This window comes from Juglans microcarpa x Juglans regia, chromosome 4S, assembly GCF_004785595.1.
Source record: "Juglans microcarpa x Juglans regia isolate MS1-56 chromosome 4S, Jm3101_v1.0, whole genome shotgun sequence".
Lineage (NCBI taxonomy): Eukaryota > Viridiplantae > Streptophyta > Magnoliopsida > Fagales > Juglandaceae > Juglans > Juglans microcarpa x Juglans regia.
The window spans coordinates 13,665,232-13,677,919 of NC_054601.1; the positions used below are offsets into that span (position 1 = coordinate 13,665,232).

Sequence of the window (12,688 nt, forward strand, 5' to 3'; positions counted from 1 at the left end):
ACTCAACCCTTATCTCCATATATTTTTCAGTTTTGATTAGTTCAGCTAAGGATTAGGATTATGGAGCATCGGCAAGATGATTATTTAAGCATAGTGGATTACTCATAGAAGATTTTTGAGAATCGATGGATTTTATTAAGAAATTTTTGTAGTATTCTGATGACTTTATATTTTTGGAGTCTGTAAATGTATTGAGGAATTGTGAGTTTTAAGTTACAGGGAGTAACTCTTCGATCCTTGCGGGACCGGGGCATTACACCAAGTGGTGGCGAAGTCTAAGTATCTCCATTGTGCTTGGAATTGTAACCTCATCTCATTTGGATATTGAAAAGTTGGCTTCACAATCAGTGATATTAATATGTTTCTTTGGCTCATCCCATTTTGATGGTAGCCAACTTTTTAAGACTCTTTAGACGGCAAAAGTATGTCCATAGAAAGAAGTATGTCCATAGAAAGCAGTATGTACTAGACATGCATCCCTTAATTTGTAGACAACATCATGATCTAGCTAGGAAAAGAGTTTATTTATTGTACTTTATGTTTGGATAATTAGTATTTTGGTCCAATCTTTTATGTTTTATGCCCTAACCCATATGGTAATTTAGGGCATGGAAAACTAAAACGTCAATTAGAATTATGTAACCCCTATTTAGAACTCTAAGGAAATTAGCCATAATTAAACTGTTCTTGAACTATTGCAATAAAGTTGTTTACAAAATTCAAAATGTTGTTTATTTATAGACAATGAAGGCATAATATTATACAATATCTAGCTAGAGTACTACTAATGCGTACTATGATACAATATGGCATATAGTCAATTTATACACACGCATGCACACATTAATAATGCTACAAATGATCAGTACTGAACACGGAATAACATTTCACTTAATAATTAACTTCTAATTTTAAAGCAATTGCCAAATCTGTTTTACGTGATAACCATCACATGACATTGCAATCGGTACTGTCAGTAGCCTTTGAGATGCGGCCTGTTACTTTTGATGTGATGTTTGCTCCTAGTTTTGAAAATGCCTTGCCGATTCGCTCGCGATTCTAAAATTTGAACAATTACAAATATGATGAGTGTGTAATATTATAGAGCATATACACAAAGCAAAAACAATAAATGGAGATTGTTGGTTCATCATTCTAATTTATCTTCCTTGCATGCTCGAAATTAAAAAAAAAAATGTCCACAAAGAAACAATTCGATGAAGATTTAAATTGGTCTCATGTAGAAGTGACTAAATAGTCATCAGAAATGGTTTCATCTCATCTAATCTCATCATTACAACTTTCTCAAATTCCCATAGAAAATATAATAAACAACTTAAGTTTTTCAAATCCTAAAACAATAATAATATTAAAAAATATTACCTAACAATATTTTATTCAACTCATCTAAAATCATCTCATTTCATCTCACTATCCAAACGAGTCCTAAATAGTCATCACAGTGCTTTTAATAATCATAGACTCGAGTTACCCCATTAGAAATCGTTCCCATAGAGAACATCTTCTTTATTCTTTTTGGTATGAAATGTAGATTAATTAGATTTAAGGCTGTCAAATTTTAACACAAATCAGACATGTAATAACAAAATTAGGGTGAGAGTATTCCAGTTTGGGTTAATTCATGTCGGCCCAAATTGACCAAATCAAGAATCGGGTCGTATTGAAATCTAGTTTATCTAAATGAAGGGGAGAGAGTATTCGGGCTTGTGGTTCAATCCATTTTCTTTTGGGGGGATAGAAATAGTCGATGTTGTTGTCTCTTCTATGGTGAAATTTTTTGGTGATCTATTCATTAAAGAAGCAAGATACTTGGCTGGAGTGAGCGACCAAGTCCAACAGTTGCAAACTGAGCTCAAATGAATCCAATATTTATAGAAAGATGCAGATGCGAAACTTCATGAAAACGAGACCATGCATAAACAACTGGGTTGAAAGCATAAGAGATATTGCTTATGATGTCGAAGATGTCACTGAGACATATGCCTTCAAAGATTGATCCAAGAAGGGTGCTGTACGTAGGCATAGAGAATTTACTCAAGAGGTTTGCTTGCATATTAGCCGGGTCAAATGAGTCACGTGAGGTGTCTAGTTGACCCGATCCAACCCGTATAAATAAATGGATTTATGTGTTGTGCTAGGTTGACCTATATAATAAACTATCAGATTTGGGTCAAATGTGTCTAACTTGTTTATTATTTATTTTGATTTTCAATCAAGCAAAAATTGATATGAACCAACACGACATGACTCGTTTCACATCCTTAATTAGATAAAGCAAATTACTTAATATTATTTCACATATGAATTTATTAATTGGTCATGAAAAGTCTTTTCAACCCAATTACTTTATCTAAGAAATTAAAGTTTGATCAACTTTTTCAAAATCACATATCAAACAATGAATTCTAATATAGTGTATATTTGACTTTGATATCACATGGAAGAAGTGAATGCGAGATTTACCCGGTAACGATGTATGTTTGCAACTTTTTCATTTGCCCTTTTTTCCTGCATCAAGAAGTTGCTTTTATTAGTAACAACGTCTCTCATATAATTGAGAATTGTTTTCATCCTTTTAACAATTATGGTAATAAGATTCAAATTGACTGGTACATATGAAAAAAAAAATATTTATAGTCATGGAGTACTGTCGTGCAATCTTTTTGAAAAAAGTAAATAAATATGGGACTCATATGAAAAAAATTCGTGAATCTCACTCGTTTCTAAAACGATTGCGAGGTGCTTGTGTATTTTACGACTATATATAGCATTACTATATATGAAATGTATAGGTCATGTGTGTGCAACAAAAGTACTAGACATAAGATAGTGAAGTAGAAGACAGTACTAGAAATGCTAATTGTACTCAATAAAAACTTATAAATTTTTTTTTTTTTTACATGTCAGTTATTGATATGCTGAGAATTATAAAATTTGAAATTCAAAATTTTGATTTTCAAAAGAAATTTGATAAATTGATTCTATATTTTTTGTAAATAAAACTGTAAGTACATATAATACTACTCATTAAATTATATTCATTTCTATCTTCATGGTTTGGATGGTCTTCCTAGATCAGTAAATTGGTCTCGGTAGCGAGAAGTCTAACACGGAACATTGCTAGCTAGCAAGCCTTTGGTGATCGACTCGCACCTTAATCCCTACCGTCCCTGGCCAATGGGATTTTAAGTCTTCAATCCTATATATATTATATTATATACATATATGTATGTTTATATATCGGAATTAATGGACAATAATTCTTGATCCCATTTCAAGTAAAATGGATAAATATCCCCTCAAGTAAACTGAATAGTATCCATTAAAGTGTGAGGGAAACATGTACCTGACACGTGGAAAAAGAAAGAAGGGAAATACAATTACATGTTAATTATAATGAGAGTTTTACCAGCTGGTTAGATGCATTTGCGACGACTTCATTTTCTTCATTTTCCTACATCAAAAAATATTTGTTGGTCAGCAAGAAGTCACGCATAAATGGTTGATACACAAATTTAAACACACATGATACGTACACATGCACATACATCCATATTATATACACGTCATCATGTGCATAAGCTAAAACTTTATGCTATTGTTGATATATGCCATTTTGAAGAAGCTCAAATGAGCCAAGTCAAGCTTATATAAATATGTGTGTGTTGTTTATTAGGGAAGAAAAATTCTATTTATAATTATCCTTTGTGGATATATCCAGCTATTTGTGACCAAACTACAAGAAAATTACTTATTTGTGGCCAGTTATTTTTTACAAAAATGACTAGTTCTTCCTAAAATGAATTTGTTTTCATTGCAAATAATTACAAATGCTCATTTTTCTTGTAGCGATATACATACTTAGTAATTAAGTGCTAACATGGAATAATATGATTCAGACGAGAAATTTTAAAATTTGAATTTTTCAAATCAAATATTTTTACAATTTAAGTGATGTACACTGTGCACCGTTTTATACACTAGGTTGATAATAGAATGACTTCATTAAGGAAAAATCTGAGCCAAGTCGAGTGTAAGCGAATGAAAGATGGATACGTTTGAACGAGAAAGGGATATGATTGAATATATTAGGATTAATTGGGAAAGAATTTTAGAGTATTCTCACACTTATCCTATAATATAAGTATGATTTTTACTGTAATCAAGAAGGGATATTGATTTTACCATGCAGCACGACTAAAATTGCATGGGATGTTAGAAGGTTATATTGGAAGCCTGTCATTCTGATCCAATTGATTGAGAGGTTTGAATTCCAACCCAACTGGAGTAATAACGAAATCGGTTGGTTCCAACTCTCAACTCGTTCCAAATTCAATATAAAATTGGAATGGGATATATCGGGACGGGTTTGTACTATCCATTCCGAGTTAAAATAGAGAGGAAGAAAAGAATTGCACAAGGTTGCAAATAAATGTACCTAAACATCGTGTGAGTGTAGAACACAATTAAAAAAACGAGATAGATCAAGAATTAGTAGAAGACAATATATATATATATACATGTATATATATATATATATATATATATATATATATATGAGAGATTACCTGGTAATTAGAGTCATCTAAATCTGCTTCATGAGTTGCATTGTTTTCCTAAATAAAAATATATATATATATATATATATATATATATATCATTATCACTAAGAAGTCACGCCTAGCTAGCTAAGAGTATATCGCTTTTGTCATGTTAACAAGAGTACTACTGATCATAGGACTCAAAGATCAATTATACCTGATGATCCCATAATTCAGAGACATATTGACCTTCATTTTCATCGTTTTTGACCTACACCAAAGATCAACTGCTTTATCAGAAAGTCACGTGGATTAAGAAACTTGTTTTTTTTTTTTTTTATTAAAAAAATAATTGTAAGAGATATAAATAAAAAGACCATCATCATGTGATCGATCGTGGAACGCGTACGATTGCCATACATGATATTAATTAATAGATCTAAGAAGAAGCACAAGACATATATTAGTCGATCGAGTAATGAGAGAATTACTTGGCCAGATTCATCTACGTCTTCTTTGATTTTATTATCGTTTTCCTGCATGAGAGAATTGTTGCAGTTATTAGAAGGGGAATTCAAGAAAATTACTGTTATACATATACAGGCATATAGGGAACCAGAATTACATGATCTGAGAAGGATCCAAATTCAGCATAAAAATAAAAATATACTAAATCTTAATTAATATTAAAATAATATATGAAAATTCAACTAATTATATCTATTTAGTGTTAACAAAGTATAAAAAGACAACAAAATTATCCCATAATATATTTATCTTTCAACTTCACTAACCATCAAAGTGACCGAATCCCACGTGTGGTTATTTGAATGTGAATGAGAGAAAAAAATAGACTTTGGATCGATGTTTTGGACCCAATCCTATGTATAATTCTTAAGCATATAATCTTATGGTATATATATATACACACACGTGTGCTAAACAAGGAGTATATAGTTTATATTTTATATACGTACATATATTATACTGCATACATACATAAGCTAGATTGAAATTTACACATCGAAATATACGTTTTTATGTGTCACATGCTTTAGAAAAAGTTTAAATCAGTCGAATCAAGCTTATGTGAATGAAGGAGGCTTTATATGATGGAATGAGAGAGGGATGTGATTAAATATATTAGGCTTAGGATAGAGTTTTCGAGTATCCACACGTTAATCCATCAAATATAAGCATGACTTAATGTGACCAACTGACCAAGCAGGAACAATTAATTTAAACAAACAATATATATATAGAGGAGTGTTGCAGCTACAAAGAGATTATACAAAAATAATTCTACAAGTTGACGTGTATTCATGTGATTCGTTAGATTTGTTTTACAATAAAAATAAATTTATAATCTGACAAATCATATTTAAGCCACATTAGTTTGTAAGATTACTTTTATGTAATCACTTTGTGACTAAAGTATTTTTCTAGTCAGAATAAAATAGGCATGAGGGGGATTGAGGCATGTGTGTGCGCGTGCGGTGGACAAATCTAGCAGACATGGTTGCATTGAGATCGATCCTTTAGTATTACACTAACTATAAACTCAAAAAAGATGTTATACCTGAACTGGGTCTACTGCCGTTTCCGATGATCGTTTGATGTTCCGGCGGAGTAAAGCGTAGTTGTCCAAGAAGACTGCATCTCTATGGTGTTGAATATTTTTTTTCCCGTAACATAAGGAGCAGAGGTCGTAGCTATTACTGGTGGAATCAAAGCATTTGATGCAAGTGAAATAGAGTCCATTAAGAAATGTTTCGCAGCCACGACAATACAGTAGCCTCTTGCTTTGATACAGATAGAACAAGGTGATAAACTCCTCGAAATCTAGGCTGCCATCACCATTTACGTCTAGATCCTTGAACAAAGAACAAGCAACACTTTTTGGATAATTGTCTTGCAGGAAGAAATCCAAGAAATCAGTTAGGCTCATGCTCTTATTGTTTTCCAACTTCATATTTTTGAAATCATCCTGGGCTTTCTCCTGCTGCTGCTCTGTCAAGTTTACGTAATAAGCATTAGCAACCTCACGGATCCCCTCCATTTTCCCCTTATAATAATTTTGCAATTTTATTGCATGGACAACTCTCGTATTTATGCAGAGGTTAGAGCTGGCACGGTTTCACTGCCACTTGCACAGAAATTGGGGTGACATGAAATACTAAATTCGAATATTCACGAGTCCCACTTGAATTTAGAAATAAGTGCAGAACTGGTCCACATATAATATATATATATATATATATAACAACTCTCCAAGTTGGTTTTAGATTACAACTACTCTCTTCCTGTCTTATAATTGTAGGTCCTGCAAGCTGCACATCATCATCCTACACAGATCGAGAAACATAGCCAAGTGGTTTTAAAAAAACTTATCTGTAATAGTGAGTCAATTCCATTAACTCATGTAACTAGAATCCAAAAAGCATTGGTTTTGCTTTCAAGTTGTAATTTTCTATTGCAAATTTACACACTTCACAATTTGTTTTTCAAGATCAGTTGTAACACCAAGACCCAGAAATTTTATGGTTGGACTATGGATTTTTTTATTTTATTTATTTATTTGAGCTTGAAATTTTAGGTTTTTTTTTTTTTTTTTTTGGTTTTTATGTTATGAATCGATGATTTTTTTTTTTTTGGAGATCTTGGCCGTTGGTTTAAACCTTGAAAACCCATTCGGTTTATGAGCTAGCAGTTTCCTCACCTGCACGACTCTCTTCCCATCCGCATGCACGTCTCTCATGCGCATCCCTATCCTTTTTGGTTTATCTCTAAGGTTTTCGCATCATATATATACGCACACTTTAGCCATGCATAGAGAACACCTTTGTTACATTCGCTGCCGCCGCTAGCTACTCCTCCCCACACAAACAGCAACCACGGTTCCTCAGCAGCACAACCCATTTCCACCGTGCACCGCCCAGAACTTCCACTACCCCCATACGAAATCGATGCAACCCACGCATAACTCCCTCGCGTTCACTGCCTCTCCACGTTCTCAACTCTTGCTCATCAACTTTGCCACCATAAACCTCCACCATAAACGATCATCGCCCAGGGCCCAAAGCCTCACCATAGCCACTTCTTCTCCTCACTGTGAGACCTTCCCCTCAGTGCAGCCGTGCAACACCCCAATCCCTGGCCAAGCCCGTAACGCAACACGGGTTGATTCTCCATGACGGCGCTGCCCTGCCACACAAACTCACAGACAACAACTCCTCCTTACAAGCAATGCACCACCCACCAGGCTGTCCTTGCCGCCACGGAAAGCCAACCACCGTCGCCCAGCCGTTGAAGGAGGAACACACGGCATACTCTGTTTTTCTACTCCCGAAACAGAGCAGTCTTTGCTCAAGCCGTTCCACTGAGCTCCTTCACTGGCCTCTCCCTCTCCCTGTGCCCCTTGGTTTTTCAGCCACGTTACACTACGGAAGCCACCGCATGTAGCTCCCGACCAGTCACACGCCTTCTTGCTATCCCACGGTGAGCTCTCTCCCCTTCCGCATGCCATACTCTCTCATTGTGTTTCTCTCTCTCACTTATCTCTCTCTCTCTCAGTGCCTCACCACTATGACCTTCTTCGCCGCATCGCGCGCAGCTCCCCCCTTCGCGGTGAGTACCTTGCGCCCTTGTCCTCGTCGACTGTTGCACCGAGATTGCATGAAGCGTTTTCTTTAAAGTCTACGTAAACTTAGATTTTGCATAGTATTTTGATATGGAATTACAGTTTTACCCTTATTATTGGATGGTTTCAATTTGAAATTTTTTGTTTATACTAAATCTATTTTTACATGGTTTATGCGGGAGGTTTAAGAAATTTTACAGAAAATAAATAGGATTTCTAAATTGTACTAATGGTAGCATATTATTTTTGCAGTAAGTGTGAAATTTTATTTTGAACATTTTAATTATGATCACAGAAAATCACTTAAGTATTTTAACATGTTATTAAGTAAAGTTTTATTTTTAGAGTAAACAATATTGGTGTAATATTATTTTTACACTTTAGATATGGTTTAGTCTATTTGAAAAATAGTTATGGTTTATTTTAAAATATTTTGGGATAATTATATTATCCAGTATTAAACTTTATAGTTGGTTTTCAATAATAAATAGGTCTGACTTTTAAATGTTTTGGTCAAAGTTATTAAATCAATGTTGATGATTTGTAATTTTAGGTTTTGAGGAATCAATTAGGTTATTTTAGAAGCTTAGGATTAAATATCGAAATATGTAATTAATTGAAAATTTACGAGAATTACGTGATTATTTTATAGGTGACGATTAATTGTTGTTCGACATTTTTGAGGAATTTTGAAAAACTTAAGAAGTTCAGGTAAGCGGGATTCCTATATTAGACTTTGCATTAAAATAAAATGAGCTGAGATTATTTTTGAAAAATATACATATTTGATTATGAAAATAAATTTGAACTACTTTAGTTATTTGTTCTGCGTTACTCATGAGATTTTGTTTAAGAAGAAATTATTTTCTGTCATGACTAATATAGACATGAGTTTATTTTTTACATTCTGTTTCTGAACTTTGAAAAAGAGAGCGAATATGAAATTTTGTGTATAAATTTTGTTGTGATATGATTTTGTTGTGTTATGAAGATTTTCTGTACTCTGATATGATCTGATGTGATTTCTAAAAAACCTCTAGCATAACATTCTGTTTCTGTTTCTGTTTTTGTTCCGTTCTAACCTTACCACAGGTGTAAAATTGTGGCCTCTGTTCTGGTTGGTACCAACTTTTCTGTTTCTGGTGCACCCACTTTGGAAACAAAGTGATTTTCTGCGTGGTCTTTCTTATGTGCACACTCGGGACTCCGAGAATGAATAAGGGGAAGATTCACATTCTGTTTCTGCTCGGTTAGCTACCGGGATTTGCACAACCCTATCACGGGGGTTAAACATGGTATTTGTTCTGATATGATAAGATAAGATGTAAGGTTTTAATTTATGCTATGCCAAAGGAATTTTGATTCTGAATATTTTTAAACTTTCGCTCTAATATTTTTGATAACATGTTTTGATGCTGCATTTTGAAAACATTATTCTAATTCTGCATTTTGAAAGAAATATTTTGTTCTGTATTCTGAACTCTGTAAATGCTCATGTTTACACACTGATATATGTTCTCTGCTTATTGAGTTGTTGATAACTCACCCCTTATCTCCATATTTTTTTCAGATAATTTTGATGGTTCAGTTGGAGAATAAGAGTAGGATGTTTTAGCAAGGTGTGATGATCGAAATGGAATAAGTGCCTGAGAGTACAAGTGCTTATTTGAAAATCGTACGTAGTTAGTAAATTAATTTATTTTTTCGGATATTTTGATTTGACAAGTTAAAATATAGCTTCGAGTTTTTGGAGAATTTCTAATTTATGTTATTGAGAATTTCTTTATTATCCCCATGGAGGAACTTAGATATTTGAATTGATTAAATGGATTAATATTTTATAGAATTTCTGGATTTTATAGTTGTGTTATTTAAGTTGATATTAGGTAATAAGAGCAAACTCTCCGGATCTCCTGAAATGGGACATTACATCAGTTCTATAGATTGTTGCATTCCTTTTAATCTCATTACGTAGACGGTCTGATTCAATTGCATTTAGTAATTTTTTTTTTTTTAAACACCTTGTAATAAACTTACTACGTGGTCCAAGGGTAAGTTGTCACGGGAAGCGCAGTACTCTTCATTGTACTCTTTTTATTCACTTTATACAGAGGACGACTTGACAACTTGGACTTATAAAAAAAAATGAGATCGACGGCCTTCTCCCCCTTCAATTTGCTGAAGGTAGCCGAAGGGAAGTTCCCACTACTGGCAGTTAAGGGCAGGGGTAAAATACATGAGATAGAGGAAGAAGTAGAAGACAATATATATATATATATATATATATATATATAAATAACAATATACATATATATATATATATCGGAACTTATCTTAGACACCCAGTGCCGCCGAGTTATTCATTACAAACCATTCGAGTGGCTGGTGGTGTGAAACACATCCTTTACACGAGGAGGCTATCACTTTATGATAATACAGGGCTAAAAATATAAAAAGAAAAATTATGAGTTCCAGTTGAATTTATAAATAAGTATGAGTTCCGCATGGCTACGCACACATCATGTGAATGTAGAACACAATTAAAAAGCATGAGATAGATCAAGAAGTTGAAGACAATATACACACACATATATATATATATAACAATATACATATACATACATATATATATATATGGGAGCTTATCTTGCACACCCAGTGTTGCCGAGTTATTCAAAACAAATCATTCGAGTGGCTGGTGGTGTGAAACGCATCCTTTACATGAGGAGGCTGTCACTTCATGATAATACAGGGCTAAAAATATAAAAAGAAAAATTACGAGTTCCAGTTGAATTTATAAATAAGTACGAGTTCCACATGGCTACGCACACATCATGTGAGTGTAGAACACAATTAAAAAAAAATGAGTTAGATGACACTACAACACAATTACTTTTTAGTGATGGTTGGGAAATTGTGACAGTCTCCAAACCATCACTAAAAAGCCTTTTCTGTGATGGTTTCTAGAAACTGTCACTAAAGGCAGATGAGATTTTTTTTACATTCCAAAACATGAAATGTTTTGGCGCCAACGTTCGAACGTCAATTACTAACGTTTGAATGTTAATTGCAAATTTAAATTAAATATGATCCTAATTTAAAAATTATATGGTTTTTATAATGCATAATTTGTGAATAAGTCTGTATAATTGACTTGTATATATTTTTATATACACAATTTGTAATATATAAATATATATTTATGTTTATATATATTTGAAGTGCAATGATTTAAAATTAAAGATGGAAAATATAACATTAAAGAAGATTGAGAATTGAAATTAAAAAACTATAGAAATATTAAATAATATTTTTCTTTACATATAATAAAAGCAAAATACAAAATATGATCGAATTTCTTAAACAACACTCAGATGATAGTGTTGTTCACGAAATTCGAACTCCGTACCTCCTCAGTCAAGGTATCAACCTTGTCGTTGAGGATATCTACACGATGGGCGATCTCGAAAACAGATGCCTCTATAACCTAGAGCGATTGATCGATCTTACGATCAATATGCACAGTTAGCTGTGAGATCACTGCATCTACCCAAGCAGGCCGCCATCTCCTGTAGATGTACTCGGCGGCTGCAGACTACTACTCCCCACATGACTTGGCTCAAGCTGCATCGAAGGAATTAGATCCTCTACAGGGGTGGCTGACGTCCCCTCGCCTGTCTAATGCTACGTCGATGCGTGGTCATGTCGAGGGGTGTGACGCCCCGATTCCCACGTACAAAAAAAAATAGAAATCTTGACGTCAGGATGATGACAACACGACCACGCATCCCAACGATAGTGCCAAGTGTGTGTACATGCAACAGTGTACAATAAACAACGTAGCGGATAATATAAATAAGTCTACTAAGTACAAAAATTTTTAAATACAAATATTCAAAACAAATCATCCTTAAAAAGTTATACAGTCATCCCAAAATATATTACGAGACAAATACATAAATAACTGATAAAAATAAATTTCGATAAACAGGAGCAATCCCAGATCACTCCGCCAACGGAGTCAAGCTTAAGGCTCGTCATCCTCATCTGCATCAAAATCTGCTATACCATAAAATGATACTACAAGTAAGTATAAACCAAACAACCACGAGATAAAAACATATTGATGCAACCAACATGCATGCATATGATGAAATATGCATCAAATCCAAAATATTATTTTCCCTGAAATTGGATATTTTCCAACACACGCTAAAATCCTATTTTGGCCCAAAAACAATAATCCGTCATTTTTCCATAAAATGACCCAAGTCAATAAAACATCATTTTCTCAGAAAATGAATTACATAAAATCCTTTTATTCAACACACGCTATTTTCCCAGAAAACAGCTCATTAATCCATTAACCAATGCACCATGATCTCCCCTAGGGATCATCCGCACGTCCTGACTTCGTATCGATGCTCAGTTCCGCGCCCAGGGCGTTAGTGGCCAAGCATCCTCTAGCCCCCGCCAGCAGAGGGGC

General features: G+C 33.9%; 1 protein-coding gene across 2 annotated transcripts; it reads right to left on the reverse strand.

Annotated features, from left to right (window-relative positions):
- Positions 1–789: 789 nt before the first annotated feature.
- Positions 790–6,647, reverse strand: LOC121262229. 2 transcript variants are annotated; one of them, XM_041164622.1, is made up of 7 exons: positions 6,142–6,647; positions 5,054–5,098; positions 4,780–4,833; positions 4,590–4,637; positions 3,431–3,475; positions 2,485–2,529; positions 790–1,059 (listed from the first exon to the last, which is right to left on the reverse strand). In XM_041164622.1, the coding sequence occupies exons 1-7, from the start codon at positions 6,619–6,621 to the stop codon at positions 949–951; spliced, it is 828 nt and encodes a 275-aa protein (XP_041020556.1). In that variant the 5' UTR covers positions 6,622–6,647; the 3' UTR covers positions 790–948. The 2 variants fall into 2 exon arrangements, with proteins under 2 accessions (XP_041020556.1, XP_041020557.1); XM_041164623.1 differs by lacking the exon at positions 5,054–5,098 and having other exon boundaries at positions 797–1,059; positions 6,142–6,646.
- Between the last annotated feature and the right edge of the window lie 6,041 nt (positions 6,648–12,688).